We start from the raw sequence: 23,824 nt of genomic DNA, 5'->3' as shown, positions 1-23,824 counted from the left end.
TTATTTTATATTTTGTATTTTATAAATCAATATCTGAAATTTCTCATTTAGAACTAAAGTGGATTTGTAGAATTTGGACGATTTACATATAACTAATCTATTTATTCTTCTGATTTATTATTATACTGTAATTTCTTTTTTATTTCATAACAAATTAAAGTTTATTTCTTTTGTCATTCTATCGAGTTTAAGATTATCAATTGTCATTGATTATCAATCGGGCACCGATAAATTTTCTTCTCAAATTATATCATAATTATATATGATTGAACGAAACGACTGACATACAGAGTTGACATTGCAGCGCACGTTGTTTCTTTTTTATTGAGAATAGCGAAAATTAATAATTCCCGCGATTAAGGAGCGATTATCTTTTTGTGCTTGCTTCCCGATCGCGAATGACTCGACGCGGTCGCGATGCAATAAAATCTATAGAAACAATTAACGGAACAACGGTAGTATTACCCCTTTGAAGTTGTTTCACGCTCTACTATATCTACTGTTGATTCTTTTGTTTATAATCGGTATATTAACGACTCGCTTATTTGCGTATCGTTGACTCGCGTGTCGGATCGACTGGCATCAATCCAACACCTGATTGAGTCCTGTACGTATATCATCTCTCGCATCGATATACTTGACAAAGCTCATTCGAAGTTTAACAATCGAGAAGAAACTCGTTCAAACATTGCGAAAATGCGACAGTTTCATTTTCTCGACTGAGAATAAATAATCTTTTTCTCGCAACTAAAATTCAGCGATCATTTCCGCATCCTCAAAATTTAACAAACGTAATAACAATGAAACATTTAATGCTAAATTTCGATATAACGAAACTTACATTCGGCGCATCGCGCAATTACCGAATTCACAAGACACTTAATAAAAATCTCGTCCCAGATTTTTCGTCAAACTATTTGTCCTAATCGTTAACGTATTTTAAAATATTGTAAAGGAGCCTCTAAAGATTAATTTTTGTATTGCAAACAATTTCTTTTTGGTGTTAAAGTCAATTTGTATTCGCACACTGCGCTCTCTTGCACTTTCTTAAGATGCGTTCAGCTTTAACAATCTTTTTTGTGACGGATATCATTTATCTGTCATTCCTTTCTTTCGTTAAAATAAACCTGACAATCAATTAAAGAATGTCAACCTGAAATTTTATACTTTCAGTCTAACTATATATAAGTAAAATTTAAACAGAAAATATTATAATTATATTATAAATATATTGTTATCCACCGTGCATGTAATGGAGAATAAATTAATATTTTCAAATCAATTAAATCAATTAAATTATGTTAAAAATTTGAAAATATTATACAAATTATAAAATTATACAAAACAGCGCTTATTGTATCGTAAGATTTTTGTTATCGTCAACTTTTGTCCATATATTCATAGCCGATCGATTTAGAAAGAAAAAAAAAATCGAAATTTACAAAAATCACGCTCGTGTTAAGGCTGAACGCATAATTTACAATTGACGCAATTTGTATCTCCTTCTGTGACACATATTCTCACACACTCGTATACGCACAATTCGCAATCGTTCCTCGTTCTTTATATACTGAGTTTTCGTGTTTTCTCCTTCATGTATCACCGGTTCGCATAAGCGGCCAATGGTCGGGCATGAGACACGCGACGACGCAGCCTCGCAATTATAACTAATATACCGACACGCTACTATATTTTTTTTTTTTCGTTTACTCTTAAATATACATCTACTTGCTTGATATAGCGATCAACGATAGTCATTCTTTCTTTCATCTTCTTTTACTATTCGATTTTTCGTTCGCCCAAGCCTTTCTTGCTTTTCAGCCGTCTTATACGCGTTCAAATATTGTATCTTTGTATTTTCTCTCTAGTTTACTGACTCTCCATCTCTCGTCTCTTTTTGTATACTTTTTAATGCTGCAGTTTCGATTAGAGGATAGGATTAAAGAGGATCCACAAGTAAAATCATTAAATGCTGTCAATAATATTTATCTAACAATAAGTCGCGACGCGATAGTTCTCGATTATCGCATAAATACTGATAGATATACTTGTTCGCGCCGTTTACGTTGCACCAGCTTCCAGTATTCTTGTCTGTTTTTTTTTCTTTTTTTTTTTTTTTTTTGTTTTTTTTTTTTTGTATTCTCTTTCTCTTGTTTTTATTCTTTGCCTTTTTATTTATACTTCTTTCTCTCGTATCTTTTTTTATATTTATATATTTATATTTGTATATCTTTCTTTTACTTTTTTTTTTCATATTGTTGCATCTACATCTGCATTTCGTTTCCTTTTCGTCTTCCCCCTTTCTGTCTTTTCTCTCTCCGTCATAAATATATTTTTAGACTTAGAATTTTCAATTCGCAGGACGATCTAATCATTCAGCTGTGCTTTTATTTCTTTTTTTTTTTTTTTATAGTATTATATGCCCTCCTATCTTTTTTCTCTCTTTCTTTTTCTTTCACAATTATACTCTCTTATTCCTCCTCTGTATCTTCGCATTCTCACGTCAGATGCATTCTTTTCCTTTCGCTCTTTCAATGTACATTAACAACTATAGTTATTTAGTCTCGTAGACGTCGATTACTCGCCAATTATCATAATTTCTTCAAATTGATTTTTTTCTCTGGTTACAATCCTGATAACACATAACCTTCGTATTCCATATAATTGTTACAATTGAAATTATAATTTGCAGTTTTGCATATTCGATATAAAACGGCTGTAATATATATTTATATTATTATTCAAATTGAATGAATTCCTATTGCTCGCAATATATATATTTATTTTTCTTTTTTTTATGTAACTAATTGAATGTTTAATTTAACCCGTTCTGTAATAATTAATTTTACCATTATATTATGATTAAAATTATATAAGATAGGATATCTTTAATTATACAGAAAATAAGTCTATTTTTTAATTCCCAATATTTCTCTGATATCTATTGCATTATTATACTTATGCTACTTTTTTAATTTTGGTCAATTTTTATTTTGTCACATTTGCACAGTAATAAAAATGTTAATTACTAGTAGTATACTAATAGGAAGAATCGATTGAAAATAATCTGTATCTTTGACGGTAATTAACGTCTTCGCAAATTCTCGTTCAATAGTCGTGTATGATACATTTAATAACTGTGGTTGCCCATTCGCACTATATCTTCAAGTTTCGACTAACAGAGAGTTTACAGGCTTCGTTCCCTAAGCGCTAGTAATCAATCTCTCACCCCCCCCCCCCTCCCATCCCTTTCTTCGCGCGATAATGATCGATAATGATATAGTTTGCAATGATATAGTATGTCTGCGGGAGAACGAATGCGTCTCTGTATTCACGCCTGTTTCATGCGGGTAAACGATGCGGGCAGCGATTTATACAATATATAGAAGCGGGAAAAGTTTACAAAAATGATTGCTACGAAGCGACATTCGCGAACGTGATCATCCCCGATACAAGCGATGGATACAAGAATAATTATCGTTAATCGCGCGAAGATGACACTCGTCGTCCTCGCAGAACGGCGAACGAGTCATTTTTTTACATTTTCCTTGCTTTCGCGTCTTTCTTATGAAAACTGGAAGAAGTAGGTGAACTTCGGTCGTCAAAATTACATGTTCGATATCATCACGTAAACTGGAAGTCGCAGATTTGTGCAAGTTACGTGCTGCGAATAAAGCGCGAAACGAAAACGAAGATAGTATCGAGTTGGATACTTTCAATTTTATTTGTACTGATTTTTTTTTTTTTTTTTTTTTTTTTTTTAATCCAAGTTGAACCAAATCGTAATTTCGTGTATCACAAGAGTATGTGAGAATTCGGCCGTGGCATTAATTTCTGATTCTGTCACTCTTGATCTCTTGAATGATATTTATTGTAAAATTTTACAGTCGTAGAGTCAATGTGCAAAAATCCTTTGTGACTGTATAATGTAATTTTAATGTATATTGAGAAATTACAATATTCCATAACAGAATAAAAAAAAATGTTTTTTTAGTATTAAGAGTAATTATTTTTATCGTCAAAGATTTTGGATAATAATTTCTTGAAAAGTTTTTTTTTTTTTTTTCCAATATTTAACAATATCATTATAATAATATTTTTCATGTACAAGATATTTTAATGCATGAAAAGCTTAACGAGTATCAGTTGTCGTTTTGCACATCATGTCTACATCTTATTGATTAGTTATTGATAAGTATGTCAAAAAGATGAGAGAGAATGAAGTAATGCTATGTAGTAGTGAAAAAAAAACATGATATATAAAGAGGTATGATACGTGCTTCCCGTGCGTGTTTTGTCTAGGTCGAAGCTGCGACTAATCCTAAAAGCGTGTTTCTCGATTTCGTTTCGACTGTACGAAACGCAATTCACTCCCCTAACAGATAATACAGTGTTGTGAGGCCCGTTTTGTTTATTTGTATTTTACCCCTAGCACACACTTTGCTCTATCTTCACATTTCTAAATACAATCGCAAATTTCCCGTCGTGCTCGTAGGCCCGTCTCTTCTTCTTTATTGAGAAATGAAAATCATTTCTCTTTCTTGTTTCCCTATGATATGTAGGACGCGATGAAAGCTTTAGGGTAATTAGCCCTATGATCTAGCGATGCCCCCTTACTCGATGAATAGTGGAAATGATCAGGCATACGATCCATTCGATAATTTCGTTCTCGTATCAATTGTGAGAGAAATCTTGAAAAACGCTACTTGGAACATTAATGATTCCATAAAGCTCAAATTCAATTTCGTCAATAAATCCTAATGGCAAAATTCCTCTTTCGAATACTTGGAAAACATTTTAGAAATGTAGAAATATTGTACGTGTTGGCATATTCTTTGGGTCAACGTGTAAGTTTGATATATATATTTGATAGGTAGAAAAATTTCAGTCACAAGTATATAAAGGACTTGTGTTATACGCACCTCCTACAATTTTATCAAATAATTACTTATATTATTCCAAAACTTTCAAAATAAACTAAAGTAAAAAAAAAAAAAAAAAAAAAAAAAAAAAACGTTATGGTATCTCATGAATTGTATATACTGACTGAAAAAAAAAAAAAAAACTTTAAACATTATTAACGCTTTCATAATTATTCATTCAAAGCAGCGTTTAATCATTTTCCACGATATTATTCACAATTATCTACAACTCGCACGTATTTGTTTAAGATAATATTCTGGGTGGGATATGTGTTCAGAGCGATTTCGAATGATATACATATTTCGATAAATACACGAGAAAAGCTACGGTTTCGAAAATACATGTATACATGTGACCATGTTTGACATGACGTGTATGTTTATGCGTGAATGTGTATGTGCTTGTGCGTGTCCCCCGCTTCCTCCTTAAAACGTGTTGCGTGATTCACATGCAGTCTTGTTTACATGATAAATAAAACGTAATTCATTATTTACAAGCAGCGTCTCCGTCTCCCTCCTCGATTTTCCTCATTTAATATGATTTTAATCCCCCTTGCATTCGAAACTCTCCCGATAGAGTAGCGCGTTTTACAATTATTTAAATTATTATTAACTCTTTTTCATCATATTATGTACAGCGCATCTCGTTGCTCGAAAATTCTTCTCTCTGAAGAATCTTAGCTTTTCTGAATTTTAATTCGAACTCGAGAGAAATTTCACACGATGTGGTGAAAACGATATTCTTTTATATCAACTGTTAAATTATAACTATAATGGAATTTCTGGAATTTTAATTAGAAAAATTTGAATTTTACACAATTTTAGATACTAAACTGCGTAGTACTCTTAATGTTAAAATGTAAATTCGTTAATTATAGAAAATAAGAAATAATATTAATTTTTTCCGCAAAAGCTAACTTCAGACGATGATGGAATTATTTAATTATAAAAATCTACACTTTTTCAAACGGTAATAACTGTTAATAATTTTGAAAATTTTATATTTAACAATGAAGCGATAAAAAGCACAGCTATACGACAGATACAGCGTTTTCACTATCGAAATCTTTCACATTAGATTGATCGTGATCGCGTCAACGGTGAGACGGAATGACTACGCTTATATATTCTGTTTAACATACCGACTATCAGCTATTATTATCTGTTCAGGGTCATTGAGCACCAAAAGGAATGACAGTACATTATTAATCTCTGTTTTGTTTTTTCCGGTGACTATTTACATACCAACACTCTGCACACATGTCGTGTCGCGATCGGTGACTCGAGGAATTCGACTCTTCCGCGTGTTTTCGGAAAAGATTATTCGCGAATCGTCTGGTATCCGGAATAAAGACGTAGGAAGAGCAACGTAAATCGTAGCCAAGCTGAGCTGAAAATTATTTCGAGATTTGTTTTTTTTTTTTTTTTTTTTTTTTTTTTGTTTTTTCTTCTTTAAGCGCCATGTCCTGTCGACCCGCCTTGTAGTATTAAAAAATCGGAGGCACCGACTTGAGTTTTTCTCATCAGAATCCGATCGTCCTTGCATCTTAAATGATACATGGGATTCCTCGACGATATCATTGTCATTATCTTAAACGAAGAATACATGATATAATGGTCATTGCAAAATATTTTTTTCCTCATCAGCTAAATTCAACCGCATTCGCGATCGAGCCATTCGTATATGTACATACTGATTTAATTAATTTCTTCTCATCAATTTGTCTACATTTTTTTCTTGATGAAACTTTTACGGACATTAACGCTTTGCCAATAAAATATCTAAGACAATTCAATTTATTTTCAATCATAGGTGATTGATAAATAGTCTTTTACGAAGGATCGATCGCTGATGTGGATGCTGTCAATCTCGTAAAGATCCGAGGGAAATAGCTAAAACTATATATATAGTATATAAGTATTAATTGTAGAAAGTTGGATAATTATATATGGTTCATTTACGTACGAAATTTATGCTGTCGGAGCGCGGAAGAAAAACCGATGCGCCCTGCTATGTTCTGCTTCTAACTTATAGAAAAATCATGGAAAAATTTTTAGTTTTTCTTTCTTTCTCTTTCCCTATCTCTTTTTTTAGAAACGTTTCAGTATGACAAACGTGGTCCATCGTATATATATTTATATGTTAGTGCTAAGATTCGATGATCCATAAAACTTGTATTCACGATTTCGGTATAAATGTTGCATGCGATAATATAATATACAAATAAATTACGCAATAGCGTTGATATATTATTAAGCTTAAAAACATGTGAAATTTGTGCGCTCTCGTAGCCGTTTTTTATAGTTATAAATTGATTTGTTTGGTCAAAAATTTTTGTGTAAACATGTAATCAATATAGTTTTTTTTTTTTTTTTTAATTTATTGCCGCGAATAAATAAGTATATTAATTGATCATAGAAATTGAAACAAAGTGATGAAAACAATTATTATTATTTTTATTTCTATAAGATTTAATTAAGACGTTTTGGAAGGTTTTAATTTTAAAAAGATATATATAAAAATCTAAGAAGTTTTTCAATTATCCATAGAAACATTATGTTATTTTTATTATAAATTATTAGTTTAGCGCAAATAAAAAGATTTACCAAACCGCTTTATATGAATGACTCAATAAAGACCATTCAGTCGAGATAAAATCTAAATCAAGAATACAAGCATATGAATCTGTTTAACGCGAATTCCCTCACAATAATAGTAATTACTCGATTAAAATGAAATATGATTGCATGAGAGAATCAGGTAATGTCAGTTAAAAAATTATATTTTGTATATCGATATTACGCCTCTTATTGTTTGTTTACTGCCCGATACTTTTTTCTCTCATGTAGTTATTAATTTTCGATATTTTCATCATTATTACGCAATTATAATTATAAGCAAATTCCTGATAAATTTCTAATGTGGCTCTCGAGCATATTTAGCTAACTTTTTTCTGTTCTCGCAAATTTTGATGTGACTCATATTTTTCCAAATTTTCCATCCATCTAATCCGATTCTTTCAAATGTTCTTATATCTCTTTTTTTTTTTTTTTTTTTTTTTTTTTAATCTGCTGACCTTGCGCCAATCAATAATGCACGATTGGAATACTTTTTATTTTCTTTCTGCCGTCTTTTGGTATCGCGAGGGAGGAGATATAAAGAAAGAAAAAAAAATGTGAGGCTAAATTGTTGAAAAGTCGAGAGCACAAAAAAATTACTGCATTTGTAGGCTACTTCTGCTCCATTTGAACTCGATTCGATCAAAGGGATTATCCTTCGCAAGCGATACGAGAGGACTCTCGAAGGACCTCACGTAATATCCAGTTTATGGCGCACGAAAATAGAGATAAAATTATTACAATATCGTTTATTGCGGAATATACGGGATGCACGACGATCCCAATGAATAATATTCTTTAACGAGCTTCCACTATTTTGCCGATCCTTCGAACAACTACTGCGCTTGCCACATTTTCTTCTCGTCAAAAAAGAGAAACTGACGATGCGGAAAGTTGCATATATATATTCGTGAAGATTTTATAATTGATATCCAATACAAGTTTGTTAAATATCCAATAATGATTTTTAAATATTTCTGGATATTCTCAAATATATACTTGGACGTTCTTAAATACGCAAATGTCCTGCAAGATCCAAAAATAGGAATATTGCTAGATGTATTTAGATATCTAATATTTAGATACCTACATTTTGTATATAATAGAAATGTGCGATTTTAAAATCTCCCAAATGCGTAATAATTGTTTAATAGGTGCTTAAACGTTTAATAGGGATTTAAATGTAACTTTTCCTCTCTCTCTCTCTCTCTCTCTCTCTCTCTCTCTCTCTCTCTCTCTCTCTCTCTTTCTCTTTCTCTTTCTCGCTGACGTTAAAGGATTTTAATTTACGATTTCGGACGAAGGACCCGCACTTTTTTTCAGCGGAAGAAACTAACTTGAACTAACTCACTGACCATATCTTGGACTTCCTCGCGATCGACACATATCGCGGCTTGCTAACAATAAGTCTCGGTTAATAATATATAGATATATATATATATATATATATATATGTGTGTATATATATATATATATATATATATATATATATATATATATATACAATATATATACGTAAGTATAGGTATAACAACAGTCAATTATATAAAATTGCGGCAGTGTGCTTTCACGTATAATAGTTAAGTTAATCTTGTTCCTACTCATACACACATATATGCACGTACATTCTTCCTTTCTCTCACTTTCTTCGCGGCATTGATTTATTAATAGAATCAGGATCAGGAGAAATACTGGATACCGTTTTGTGTTTTTTTTTTTTTTTTTTCGTCTGTCTCTCTTTTCTTGATATATTAATTAGTAAATCCGTTTCAGAATATATAAAGTTTCAAGTGCAAATAATGCAAATTAAAAATTACATGTAGATACTATCTGTCTTTCTGTCTCTCTCTTTCTCCCCCCCCCCCCTCTCTCTCTCTCTCTCTCGGCTATTAATAAAATAATTCATATAATTCATATTATATATTTTTTCTAGAACGTTAAGAAAAAAAATCTTCCCCACAATAGACAAACGACAATTCGCGTTTGTTTTATTTAATATAATTATTCAATTTCTCTACGAACAAGTAGAAATGATAGGAACTACGTGACGTCTCAGTCTGACGAATTAATTTAATTTAAGAATATAATTGACATATATACAACAACAAACAAAGAATAATATCGCTATGTTGTAATACAAATAATTGTGTCGGAATAACAAAATTTTATAACACAATCTCTCTCTATAATTGTAGAATTCGATGCCGTATAAATAGTTGCGGCATTGAAAAGTTGCAAAATGCAGCACATGCAGCACATGCAAAATTGATTTTACAAAGAATTATATATACTTAAATATATTCAAATTTATTTATAAATATATATTTTATTATTTATTATCTCTGCTTTCTTAAAAGATAATTTATCGTGAAAATGTAACGTCAACATTAATCGACAAGACTTTTGATTTATATATTTGGGACGAACAAAGAAAAAAAATGAACTGAATAGACTTGTTTGCGGATTCTACTTCTACGTAGAGTCGAGAGAACTTAATTTTTTTCGATTGTCTTGAAAAGAAAAAAAAAAAAAAGAGGATAATTCGGTATCCAACATTCTCTCGCGTATGCACATCGAACGACAGTCACACAGTCTGGGGCTGGATATAACTTGGGGATTACAGCAAATCATATATATATATATATATATATATATATATATATGTATAATATGTATATATACACATTACACTCAACTATACAATTAGTCTTAACTTTGCGGCTACTTTTCCTCCCTCCTTAAATATTCCGCGCCGGTAACACTAACTGTGCGAAAAGAAGAGAGTACAGATGTGTATTTATATATCTATTTATACGTGCGTGTTTATACAGATTACAGTGCATCTTTTTTATGTTTGCGAAACCAAACCACGAGTGTGAGATCGAGCGACGTTAATGAGGATGATGCGTTACAGTGATAATTATGGCGATGATAGGAAGTCGCGATCCGCTCGTGGCTTTGTTCCGAATTCGTAGTGCGTATTACATCGTCGCCCAACTGTTCTAAACAAGGGCGACATTTGGGTATCTACGTTTAACCCTCCATTTTCCTTTGTCTCTTCTTCTTTAATCGTTTGTTTATTTTTATATTACACTATTCGCATATCTCTCTCTCTCTCTCTCTCTCTCTTTCATTCTCACACTCTTTCTTACGCGCGATCATCATTTTACAGCTTTAGACGTATAATAATACTGGCTATTTTTTACTCGTTTTTACGTTTTCTTTTTAAAAGTATAGTTAATTAATCGTAGCATTTCTTTGTTTACTCGTAATTATTATCATTTTCGGTCAGTTTCCCTTGTGATAACTTCTTTCTCAAATTATGTTTTCAATCACGATCCAATCTCGGACAATCAATCGACCGGTGATTGATACAATAGTCGGTTGATTGCCCGACACTATATCCTTGATGCAAAACATGTCCAAACGATTTCTACGTGTCCTATTGTCGACATGTTGAAACACCGTCGTGTCTTCGCATCTTTCTTTCTTCCCCAAAGTATATATAACATCTTTATATGTATATTATGTATATCGTCTAGTTTAGTTGTTTGTTTATTTGTTTGTTTGTCGATTTGTTTGTTCATGTATCTTTTTGTTTCTGTATACGAGAGCTAGCTAACACTACAAGTAATAGTTTTTTATCAAAAGCACACGTAATATCGTGACTAGTCTACATATGTATATATAATATGTATATATATATATATATATATATATATATATATATATATATATAGTATATTCGCATATAAACTGATTATTAAGTATCCCACGTGCGCATTCTCGTTGACCGGCTCGCTCGCTTAAGTCCTGTGTGTGTTATCAATGTGTGTCATGTTGATGATAGTGAGATGCCGACGATGACGATCTGCGGAGGGGACAACCTTGTTTCTACCTCTTTCTCTCTTCCACCTGTTTTTTTTTTTTTCCTTTCTCATCTTTATGTAACGGAAAAGAGCATCGAGGGCAAGGTGTATGCGATGCATTTTTTTTGCATTCTAATCTGTGTCGAGAGATCATGACTCGAAAGGTCATAACTCGGAGAAACTTCCATAACGTATAGAGGACTGAACGTGTTCGGTTGTTGGAATTGCTTTCGCAGTAGCGACTTTCTAACATGGCGAATATCCTCTTCAACTTGTTACGGAACTGTTGTTTTATCATTTCGATCCGGGCTATTGTTGCCTCTGGCAGAACGAATGTTTCTCTGATCTGCCTTTCTATGATAATTAACAGTGACACTCTCGCATCTGTTTGATAGCTTGATTTCGGTAATACTATCGCACGTCATTATATATACAACTATATAACTCGCTTATTTTATTTCTTTATATACGAAACTCAATTTTTATTAGAAAATGAGGCGTAACATTCAAAGTAATAATATTTAGTACATCGCTAGTTTTAATTTCGCTATATAATAATTCTTCAGTTATAATCTGGTTAAATTAATCGAACAATTTTCTCATCTCCATCTCTCTTTTTTTCTCTCTTTTTTTTTTTTTGTTCCCTTTTCCTTTTTAACTTTAACAAATCCTTCTCGCAAGCAACTATGCCCAACACAATTGACTAAAATCAATTAATTGCGATAGCTTTCGATCGAAACGTATAACAAAGATTCTTACGAATCAACATTCGAGTATTAGCACCGTGCAACACAGACTGAGAAGACTCGCGTGCAAGACTTACTCACTTTGACCTGTTTCTCATCTCGTATCTATAAAACTAAATGATTAATCCGAGAACATTTACAGGAGGATCTTATGAAATTAACGAGTAATCTCTATTTCCTGTACAATTCCGTTTCATTTAATTTTCTGAACCGATCGATTTATCCTTTAACCTGGTACACAAAGTCACGAAGCAGTCCTCAAATTTCAATATACGTTCATTCGCGAAAAGTCATCTCCTCTCGTCAGCCTCTTCGTTACTCACTGTGTTCATCGCCCGCGTGATAGCGCCGATTAATGCGTTTTAGGTATGTGCTGATGCCGATCGTCGTCGCTCGCCTCGACATCACCTTCGACGCCCTTCTCGCCCTCTTCGGGATGGTGGGGATTACCTTCTTCGGTGTCGACGCTGCTCGTCGGTGTTATCTGTTCGACGCCGGCGCCGACGCCGACGCCGACACCGACGCCGACGCCGACGCCGACGCCGATATTAATTCCGCCCGACGCGCTCGACGTCGTCGTTGTCGTCGTCGTCGTCTCGTCGCTCTTTTCATATCCTAAATTGCCCAAGAGGCTCTTGTTAATCGGCTCCGGCGAGGCCTCTGATTCCTCGCTACTAGGTGAACCGGGAGACGAGACTATCACCTGCACGTACAAAATGGACCCACCGTCAAGGTGCGTCGGTTAGTCGCGCACGACGCCGGAATTCCGGCTGTACTATATGCGAAATTGATCAAACTCCAAGTTTCATAATTTTTTTTTTTTTTTTTTTTTTTTTATTATTATTCTAAAATTGTGGCAAAACGAAAAATGAGACGTGTAAAGACAAATTTGTATAATTTATATACTATTAGAAAAAGAGATTCAAATAACACATACATACATTATAATATATATGTATAAAATAATACTATATGTATATAAATAATTTTTGCAAATTTTTTTGAAATTTTTTCCAAAACATTTGATCAATTTTGCGAATCGCTGTAAATAGTCTCTGATATACAGATTACGGAGATATAGTTTCCAATCTTAAACTTAACACAATGCATAAAATTTGTACTTTAAAGTATTAATTATTTAATTTATTTATGTTGTGAATAAAATCTATTGTAACATGTACTCTCAGAAATTCTTTATTATTATTAGGCAAAATGCTATTTTTAAATCGATTCTGCATAATTTCGCGGATACCAGAGAGTCGTGGAAATAAAATGCAATTGTGAACATACGTAGAAATATATGTGCTACATTAATAACAAGTATTATAAACAAGTATTTACAATATTCGGTATATGTCAGTAACATTTAGATTGTATAAAACGTGATGGCGTGAAGGTAGAATGAGAGTTACATGAATGATGAATACGTTTCTCTGATATCTGAATCGGGCCATGCATGTGACAACGAACTAAAGTAGCGGATGTACATGATAATGAAAATGATAATAACGATAATACCTGTGCAAGAAGCGGCGTCTCTGTGCTGTCAGCGGTTTGGTAGAGCCGGCAATTTGCGCTTGCTCTGAAGAATACGTGCCCAAACGAAAAAAGATAAAGAAGACAACGTAAATTGTTATTATAATAGGAATGACGTCGAAACTATATACACAAAAACGAAAATCATATTTGACCTAATATGTAGGTATATGAATATGAAAGATACAGAAATGACATCGAGACATGCACGAAGGCATTTCACGTAAATGATATATGTAAAATATATACATATACATGATAAATCTGTTCAACTTAAATCGCGAGATATATGAGATTCTGATGATGATTAATGGTAATGATAATGAATGGCAATCGTAAATCATTTTGGCTCGCAGTGATTTTCGGAGCACGGAGATTAATCTCTTTCGATCAAAAATAATTTTTTCAACAGTACATCTTTCTTTGTGTGAGAAATTTGTAAAAATTATTATTTAATTGTATATATATATTTTTTTTAATTATATATATATATATATTTATATTTTAAGATGAACTTTTAAAAATATGTTTCATAATTTTTCTCAATTATAATAATTTAAATAATCTCTTTAAAATTATCTCCGAGAGTAATTTGAGTTATTGATTGGAAAATGATACACAATCTTCCAAATTACATTTCAAAACACTACGTACCAAAATGCTCGCGAGTTTGTTGCAAATAATAATAATAAAGTTCTCTCTCTGATTGAAATCTTATCGTGAATGAGAAACATTTGATGTATACATAAGCAAGGCGAATGAATAATCACTAAATGGCATAGATTCGATTTCGTAGAAGCGCATCGCACGATTGAGGTCTGCGAAGCGAACTAAGAAGAAATAGAATCAGTACTTTGCCTACGAGCATGCTATTCACAACGTTTCAATATGCATAGAACACGAAGAAAAGCGAGAATAAAGGAAACTGAGAATACACATTCAGAATATCTGATAGACACGTTCTAGATCGATTTTTCTAGTTCCAAAGTTTTTTTGATTGCACGAGAAAAGATTTACGCAAATATATAATTTACGGACACTAGAAAAATCAATTTTTAACCCTAAACAGTGTAAAATCTATTACTTACGTAAAAATGTTGAAGGTTGATACTCTCTTTCTCTGTCTCTTTGACCCGATATATTATATTTAATAATAATAATAAATATTTATTTGCCATACAGATATAATTTATTTACATTCTTGAAAACTTTGTTGCTCTGTATTTCCTTTATCTAAATTTATTTAAATTTTTATAAAAAGGTTAAGTTATAATAATTATAATTTACAATAAAAAAATAAAATAGTTTGCAATCGAGAAGATCAGACCCTGCTCGTACTGTTTAGGGTTAATATTCTCTTGATAATAAATCAAACTCGAATCGTGCGAGAGGTGTGCACGAAAAATGACGCACTCACCTGTCGAGGTTTGACCGGTGGTGGAGGACGAATGGAGGGCCCGAGGACTGCGGCTACCGTAGTTTGGGGGGGTTGATGATGAAGTGAGGGTGGCTGCTGCCAAGGCAGCCCTGTGCGTCCCAATGTTCCCTGTAGTTGCACCTGTAGCTGTTGCTGCACCAACTGTTGCGCCTGTTGCAGATGCTGCTGACTGCTGCTGCGCTCGACTGCTGGCATAACTCGAGGAAGTGTTGAACCGACTGAAGAAGTCTTCCGAACTGTCTGTGAAATTAGCTACTGATTACTCGGCTTTTAGCTGACGTTTTCTTTTTAATGCACGTCGCTACGCATAATTTTTTTTTTTTTTTTTTTTTTTTGCGCAACCTTTCAAAAAGTCAAAAATTAAATCGCGTGGAAAATGCATGAAAATAATTAGCTTAAATTCGCGAGAAAGTAAAGCTTTTTTTTTAGAGAGAGATATATTAAAAACAAGTACATTACCTGACTTGACTGGCCAAATCTCCAGCAAATATTTCAGTACGGCTATCGGTTGTTGGAAATCTAGCGGGGGTCCATTTTCATCTGAATGTAACATCAATACTGGGCCGAAGCAAACGGCAAGACTTGCTGGTGACATTTTATTGCACTGCGATACCACCATCGCCAGATGATCCAGCAAGTAAATCAATGTGCACTATTGTCAATCAAATAACATGCGGATAATTAGATAATTAGAAAAATTGATAATTTCAATAAATAAAAATTTTGTTATATTTATTTTCTCATTTCTCTGTCGTAATAAATGCATTTAAAAGTGAATCACGTATAAATTATACAATTTTCGATACGTACTCTATTGACTTTAGGCAGACAATCTAGTATACTGAACATAAGCTTAGCATTGCCCTGTGGGTCGTCTGGCAAACAGACGGCTAGTGCATCGACCATCATTTGGTAGAGGCACTTCGTGAAGAGAGGTTCCGGAAGTTCTCGTAAATAATCTTTCAGAACGCCTGAAAATAACGTTGCAGTCACAGATTAGCGTCAGTCTCGCTCATTTTCGAAACATATTTAATATATATATGGCGTATTACCAGTGATGACATTGATATCCGGTACGTTGTCGGGCGACAGATTTACGGATCGTGCATTCCTTTCGAAAGCTTCTCTAAGTATCCTCTTCTTGGTCGCCGAACCGCAAAGTCTATACAAACCTGTTACACGAAATAACATGACAATTCTTGTCGCAAGATTTTTGCGATCGTTTGATACTCACCGATGATATCGAGCCCTCTTCTCTCCACCTCCTCGACGCAACGCCATACGATAATCGGAATGTTCGGCACTCCCATCGCCAAAGCCGTGGAAACTCCACCGGGAACTCCGCCAGTCTTAGTTTCTCGACTTACCTATAATTATTTTTAAAAAAATTATATATATATATGTATAAGTTTTTTACAAAATAATACTTTCGAATTTTCAAACTATTTCAATCGTAAAAAAAAAAAAAAATGTTACATATACATATATATTATTTTTAAAAATTTACATATTTACGAGTAAACATTGAAAATTTACCATTGTAAAAGACAGGAAACTTACTACTGTATCCAGATCAACCCCAAAAAGAGGCGCGACTCTTGTAGCTAAGGATATGACTGGTAGACCTCTTCGACGAAAAGTTTGTTGAGCGTCGGTGTATCGCAGTTTTAAATAGATTGTGCCACGTGGTTCGACTTTGACAGCTAGCTGATGCTCCGGTGACTCTTTCAGCAAACTCGCTAAATGCACCGATCCCTTGTAGCAGAGTTTATGCCTGTACTGCGGATCCCAAGAGTAAACGAGCAGATCCAGCTGCCTGTTGCCTACGAGGTCCAGCTCGAAGGTCTCGTCCCAGTCGAACATTAAATCGCCGGTTCGTACTACTGTTCGAGCTTTGTGCACCCTGTCGCATTCCAGTACGCAGTACAAGTCTCTCAAGCCACAACTAGCTGTAATTATTTTTGCCAAATATAATGGATTTATTGAAATAAAATTATTTATAACATTGTATAATATAGATAATATCAAAACAATATAATGTAAAATTTTTATATTGAAATTAGCAATTATATTACGTTACTCGAGTGTATGAAATAAACATGAAACAAATGTAAAAGAGTAAAATATTGTCGACTTTCGATGAAAAATATGCGCGAGCATAAAATTATCTCATCTAACGCACCTAAATTTGGTTGACCGGAAGGAGTGGAAGGTGTAGTGGCAGCCGATGAGGTCGTAGTCGTTCGAAGCCCGCGTCCCGCTAAAAGATGGACCGATAATAATCCGCTGACTCCGCTCGCGAAATCGCCACCAGTTGTCTCCCCGAGTGAACTCAAAAGGGAGCTCGTTGAGCTCGGAGTGCCCACAGTCGGCGGCTTCTCTATCTTATACTTGAGGAACTCTGCGAAAGAGAATAAATTTTCAGTACTTTTGCTTCTTCTCGAGAGGAAAATAGTACAAATACAATAGACTGAATAATTTCACCTGCAGGATTAATATCTAGCAGTATTTGACCCTGAGTTCTGGTAGGCGTTGGGGTAGGTATGCTCCTCGTAGACTCAAGATCCAACAGATTTCTAATTCTCCTGACCGATGTCGCCCGTTGACTCACGGAGCTCGTTAACGACGATTTCTGGGCCACGAGCGACGAGCGCGCGCTCGATGCTACCGAGGCTGGCCTTGGATTCGTTGTACCGCGATGACACGTCGAGCTAATTGCCGTTGACGCTCTGAGATTTGCGAGATTGACCTGTTGGGCCGACGCCGATCTTGTCGACAGGCGATCGAGCGTGCTCGAGAGCGGTCTATACCCACCATAACTGCCATATTCACCCTACACGAACCAGGATGATAGATAATAAATGAATCTTTATTTTTAATATTTTTCTTAAAAATATAAATTATATATAAAGTGATTTTTCACTTTGGAAAGGTTTGTTACTTTATATTTACTACTGAAATTTTATTTAATTTTATTCACATGGATACTAATGAAATATAAATAAGTTGAAAAATAATCAAACAAGATTTATTAAACTATTCGACAAAATTAACGACTGATTACAGAACCGTGTCAAGTGATTACACGGGATACCTGATTGACGGCTGCGTGAATATTCTCGGCGCTGTATGTGTAACGAGGTGGTCTACTTGTGGTCGCCCTGATCTGCTCATACAAGGCGCTGGTGCTTGGCGTGCGACTCAACCAGGCGCGATATTCATCCGACGTGAATACGCTCGGCGAGGACGGTATCCTGCCTGTTGCGATTTATCGGCGCGGTCAGTCTCCACCAGTAAGTAAGCTTTGTTCTCAGTTATCTTCATTATTTAAGCTTACCTCTGTCACGCCTGATGGAAGGCAATTCCGGTGCCGATAAAGCACCGTCGCTGTCCTCTTGATCGATCAGGCCCGACGCGACCGTGCTGAGACCCGATCTGAGACCGGGTTGCTGGGGCAACGTCCGACCGCTTCGTGGTAACGAGTTTGACCTTAAACCTGTATGACAAATCTCGTGATTTATGACGCTCGCTCATAGAGAATCGCGTTTTGCCCAGAGGCTTTAGATTTAAAGCTTTTGGAAATACCTAAACCGTTTATTATGTAACTCTATAACAAGATAGACTTGATGGTTCTCTAAATACTTCATATATTACATTATAATTGGTAAAGTATATTTTTAGAATTTCCACAAGGTTCTCTGAATAAATTAAAGTAATCGTTACATCAAATTACGCGCTAATAAAGTTAAAATGAAAACGTAATATTTGCCTCGAATTTATAATAGTCGGTGAAATTTATTTGGATCGCAGTTTAGAGTTTATTAATTGCAATGAAAATGTAAATAACGATCTCGGAAAGAAAGCGGGGCATAATTTATAAACTTGAATTATTTTGACTCACCTGAGGAACTCTGACCGATTTGTGACCTCGAAAGAGTAGCTAAATGCGATACGACGCTACTTTGAGGTGGATTATTCATGTTGTGCCTATAATAGTAATACGCTGATTTCGGCGAGCTGGAGCAAGTAGCCTCGGTGTCGGAGGCGTAGTCCAACGAAGGTCGATGTCGCCTCGTCAAGGTGCCAAATTGTCCTTGTCTCTGCGCGGCGGACGTTATGTCAGTCTGTCCACCATACCTCGTGTTGTAACGTAATGCTGATGTACCTAATGATGAAAGAAAATTCTCTTCGAATAAGCGTATAAATCTAATTTCACAGAGTATTCACAAATTATTGGGTTACATTTATATTATATATTGCATATTTTTAAAAATCATTATTGCATGAAGTAATGTAATATATCAAATTCGAAATATAAATCAATAAATAAATCAATAAATTAGAAAAGTTTCGTCGAAAGTTTAGTTCTGCAGAACAAATATGATTGCGTAGAAAGGGCATAAAATATCGACTGACGGAATTTGCCCTCGTAAGTCTCGAAAGCTCGCCGTTGGGTTGCAAGTAAACTCATTACGAACCTGATTTCAAGCTGGATCTAAGAAGGGTATGTCGCGCCGGCGTCGTGATACTCGTATAATCGACTCGGGGTAGGTGCTGGTCGGAACCGCTTCTCGGCATGATCCTTCCGCTTCCGGTGTGCTGGCTGAAGCCGTAATGAGTCGACTGCGCGGTTTGACCCGACAACCTGCCGCCGACTGATTGCATTCCGCCACCCGTCGACATACGTCGGCCATTCGACGAGGGCATCATGGTCCCCGCGTAGAAGGGGTGTACCTACACTCGCAATGATCACACGAAAGAAATTTTAGTCACAATCCATAAATACCGCGTAGATAAGTAGATTGCTTTTGGATTGCCAATCGCCGCGTAAATTAGAAATATTCCCGTTTCTTCCGCTAAAAATACGTTACGTTAATATTTTATACAGTCTCTTATACATACACATATATACACGTATGTATATATTTTAATTTTTTTAATTTGAATTTTTACATGAAAAAAATACAGAATAACGATTTTTTTTTTTTTTTTTTTTTTTTTTTTCAAAATACGGTCGATTTACGACATCGATTGCTTCTTAATAATAATATTCATTTTACACTTACTTATATTATAGTTCATATATGCTTTGACAGAAAACAAATATAATGTGTTAAATGCAAAAGTTTTTATAGGAATACAGTTTGTAAGAAATGAAAAAATAAAAAAATAATTAAAGTTTCATAGTATAATCTTTTTGATAAATTATTAAAGTTTTTAACAGCTGTATGGACTAATACTATACACAGAGTATCCTGGCAATCGATAATCGTTCGCGATAACGTTAATCGTAATAACTGTTAACGTTATCCGAAATATAGAAATGTAGGAAATGCAGTCGAAAGAACAAGTAGCAAGCTTACAGCAAGAAAATATAAAGTTAAGGTTCACATCACATAAACATTGGTAGCAGGTGTACGAGATTTCTACGTTTTAAAAATATATACATATATAAATATCCATTAATTCGCATTACGTTTCTTCTAGGCGAAACTCGTTAAACGAATGCACTGGTACATCGTCGCAAATGATTAAAAATTTCAGTCGTTTACTATTAAACTTTTCGCGATCTCTCGTTCCGTTTACTAACTTTTAATTATATCCTATTACAGAATAATTTATTCTCTCGCGGACTTTCTTTTTCATTAATCTCTATCGAACTTTAGCTTCGCAAGCTTCTACTGCAAAATGCAATTTTTATGATTACAAGAAAAGCAATTTAATTAATGAATAATTTATAAATTGTTGTTAACTTATTCCGCTATTTTTTCCACAATTGAAGAAGCTATTGTAAAATGAAATAAAAAAGATAGGTACGTGCAACTTGATATCTTTTTCATGTTATAATCTATCTTTCGTATAATCGTGTTTTACTCGATCTCTTTATGCTTTAAAATTGAAAATACTTTTTTTACTGACATTAATATTATTATTTGGATTTTTCTAATATATTTCTCTAATATTTTTCTAAATAACAAATTAAAATTTGCCATTTATCTTTAAAACTATAAGAAATCGATTAATGATTAGTGAGTGGAATTTAAAATGCAATGCGTGCACTCGCGCATTCGTTTGTTGTCAAATATTTCATAGAAAGATAGAGAAAAAAGGAGGGGGGAATATTTATACTCGCGTCCATTAAAACATTACAGAAAATTGCAATCATACACAAGTCTAGGTATCAAGATAAAGTTTGTGTTGTTTTTACCTTTGTAAAATCCTGGTTAATTTCAATGTAGCATTCATTCATAGAACCGATTAGTCATATGAAACACGTGGTCGGTACGCGAGCGGATCGACTCTCCGCGTCGTTCGGAAAAAATTCAGACATTTACCTTTTCTTACATTTAGTCTCGCGAAAAGTTTCTTTCGGTAATGATTTGATATACGATATTTAATATTCTTTAATATTTTAAACATTTTCTCTTATCGTTATATTGTAAATAACACTTTAATCCTCCGAGAATTTTCGAATTCGAATAAAAACAAAATCCGAAAGACTCGGAGATCGCGACAGCAAGTGTCCCGAGACATTGCCACGAGTTCACCACTTTCTTTCAATCGTAAAGTAGCATTCATTGGAGACAGTAAAAGGACAAACAAGTATCGAATTGGTGCAGACAGGTGTGAAATGGTGCTCGATCCACATCGTCTAGAACATCTATGCATATACTACATGGGATCGAGATCGCAGAAGCGACAAAATGTCAAAAAAAAAAAAAAAAAAAAAAAATTAATAACCGTATTGATATACAATATAATAATGTAATAATACAATAACATGAATCAAAGTAAAATAATTTTCTTACATAATAAATTCTATATAATGCGCGTATTGGAAAATTAATATTATTATCTTAAAATATTATTAGTATTTAATAAGAGAAAAATAAATATTAACCTCTTATTAACCTCATTTAATTATATATTACCGTTAATTATCTCATATATTATAATTTGGATTATTAAATTGTGAAAGAGTTGAATTATAAAAATTTATTTATTATTTTATTGCAATTTAAACAAAAAATTCTTTTTACTTTCTCTCACATTTTCAATTCTCATTTTTAATATATCCCGAAGATTGATTTGCTCTCTTCGACGACATATTTTCTGTCTCTCCGATGGATCTCGATCCACGTAAAGATTTCTGTATCGGCGCTCGCGCGTAACATTGCGCAAAACTTACTTTCTCAGCTAAGCTCTCCAACGTTTTCGGATAACCACGCTCGTACGGTTGAAAATGTTGCGTCGATGAAGGTTTCGGCTGGTGCGTGATAACCGGCGGCGGTGGCGGTTGATAGGACCAGTGTCCTTCCGGCCGTGAATTATAATACAGATCACCGTTGCTCGATCCAAGATCCTGGCTTGATCCCAAACCCGTGAGACCGAGTCTCGATCGCGACGGTAACATTTCGCGGCCGTCGCCTCGCCTACGGCTACTGCCATCTCTGCGTGTCAAAAATTTCAATTTTTTCTACACGCAAAGTTGTATTCAAGTTAGTGTTTAGTAACTAACGATTATTATGCGAGTTTTAAAATAAAAAATTATCTTAATTTATGATAGAAACAATTTAAATCATCGATGTTGAAATTATCAAAATATGTATAACGTAAAAGATAATTGGTCTCTTCCTGTCGCGTGGAATATCGATTTTTTATTAATAATTAATTTACATTTTTCACAAATTTTTAAATGAAAAAAAAATAATAAATTTATATAACGTTAATAATATAAAGTCATTTATATAGAATCTCGAAATAATCAATTTACGTGTGTAATATATATATATATATAATTTTGTCGTTTCCAGCTATTAACGAAATTCGATATATAAGATATAAGATATAGAATAATTGTGAATGTGCAAAGACAATACCTGACATGATTACTTGTCACGTGGTCATTCTCATCCTCGTTCAATTCCCTCTTGATAACTACCACGGGTGGCGCCTTGTGCTCGGTCTGGCGGACATGTGAAACCGGTTGATGTGGACCGTGTCTCGTGGCCAAGACGAGTCGCCTTGGTATCGACATGATGATGACGACATCATCGAGACTCATGTGCGTCACGTCGACCAGATTCACCGCCAAGATTTCATCGCCCACCTGCAAGTGCGAATACATGATGACGGACGCACGAGAAACGATCTAGTCGTCTGACGAATATACGAGAGAATAAACGAGAGAATCTCCTCTAACCGAATGCGGACAAAGATGAGATCGATATTTAACTCGCGAAATGTCAAGGTGCAAAAGTATAAATTTAATTCGACACGTCTTTGCGCGCCACCGAAACCGTGTCCCGAAATAAGTTCCAATCTTAAATGACCAGGTTGTTTCGAGCAATGGTGGCAATTAAGTTTTCGCTTGGCAAAAAAAAAAAAAAAAGAAAAGAAAAAAAAGCGAGAGGACGATTCACTGCTTCGTCTCGTTCTGTTTGTCGGGTCGGTTTCTCACTTTCTCAAAGATTCTCACCTTCAAACAGCCGCTATTGTAGACGGCGGTCTCCAGAGCTATCCTGGAAATAAAAACTCCATCGTTCCTGTCGACGCCGTTGCCCTCGCGTATGTAGAGACCGAGGGTCTGTCCCGGTCGTTTGATTATCTCGACAAAGTGGATAGGGTGCTTAGGATCCTGAAACGAATGTCGCGAGCGAACATATTTTTAATTCGTGCGATCAAGTTATCTCG

General features: G+C 34.3%; 1 protein-coding gene and 1 long non-coding RNA gene across 20 annotated transcripts in view; one reads left to right on the top strand and one right to left on the bottom strand.

The window, feature by feature from the left end:
• LOC140670899 (uncharacterized) overlaps positions 1 to 23,824 on the top strand; it is an 81,490-nt gene that overhangs the window by 8,125 nt on the left and 49,541 nt on the right. The window contains exon 3 of the long non-coding RNA XR_012047644.1: positions 18,197 to 18,423. This is a non-coding gene — a long non-coding RNA (uncharacterized lncRNA). The remainder of the gene's footprint in view (positions 1 to 18,196; positions 18,424 to 23,824) is intronic.
• The window catches only part of Rhogap100f (Rho GTPase activating protein at 100F), a 69,445-nt gene continuing 47,515 nt past the window's right edge, over positions 1,895 to 23,824 (bottom strand). For 12 of the 19 annotated variants that reach the window (XM_072901723.1, XM_072901726.1, XM_072901724.1 and 9 more), the window contains 17 exons: positions 23,610 to 23,768; positions 23,011 to 23,240; positions 22,320 to 22,581; positions 21,339 to 21,350; positions 19,609 to 19,864; positions 19,032 to 19,295; positions 18,468 to 18,626; positions 18,225 to 18,388; positions 17,615 to 17,963; positions 17,313 to 17,531; positions 16,691 to 17,079; positions 16,365 to 16,497; positions 16,183 to 16,302; positions 15,941 to 16,101; positions 15,590 to 15,782; positions 15,110 to 15,366; positions 1,895 to 12,859 (listed from right to left, as the gene is read on the bottom strand). In XM_072901723.1, coding sequence (XP_072757824.1) covers positions 12,509 to 12,859; positions 15,110 to 15,366; positions 15,590 to 15,782; positions 15,941 to 16,101; positions 16,183 to 16,302; positions 16,365 to 16,497; positions 16,691 to 17,079; positions 17,313 to 17,531; positions 17,615 to 17,963; positions 18,225 to 18,388; positions 18,468 to 18,626; positions 19,032 to 19,295; positions 19,609 to 19,864; positions 21,339 to 21,350; positions 22,320 to 22,581; positions 23,011 to 23,240; positions 23,610 to 23,768 — 3,678 coding nt within the window. In that variant the 3' untranslated portion in view covers positions 1,895 to 12,508. Of the gene's footprint in view, positions 15,371 to 15,589; positions 15,783 to 15,940; positions 16,102 to 16,182; positions 16,303 to 16,364; positions 16,498 to 16,690; positions 17,080 to 17,312; positions 17,532 to 17,614; positions 17,964 to 18,224; positions 18,389 to 18,467; positions 18,627 to 19,031; positions 19,296 to 19,608; positions 19,865 to 21,338; positions 21,351 to 22,319; positions 22,582 to 23,010; positions 23,241 to 23,609; positions 23,769 to 23,824 lie in introns of all 19 variants that reach the window. The other 7 variants (XM_072901730.1, XM_072901717.1, XM_072901719.1 and 4 more) reach the window with 5 other exon arrangements.

The sequence above is a fragment of the Anoplolepis gracilipes genome, chromosome 11, assembly GCF_047496725.1.
Source record: "Anoplolepis gracilipes chromosome 11, ASM4749672v1, whole genome shotgun sequence".
NCBI classification, from domain to species: domain Eukaryota; kingdom Metazoa; phylum Arthropoda; class Insecta; order Hymenoptera; family Formicidae; genus Anoplolepis; species Anoplolepis gracilipes.
This window is presented reverse-complemented; position numbering and strand designations above follow the sequence as displayed.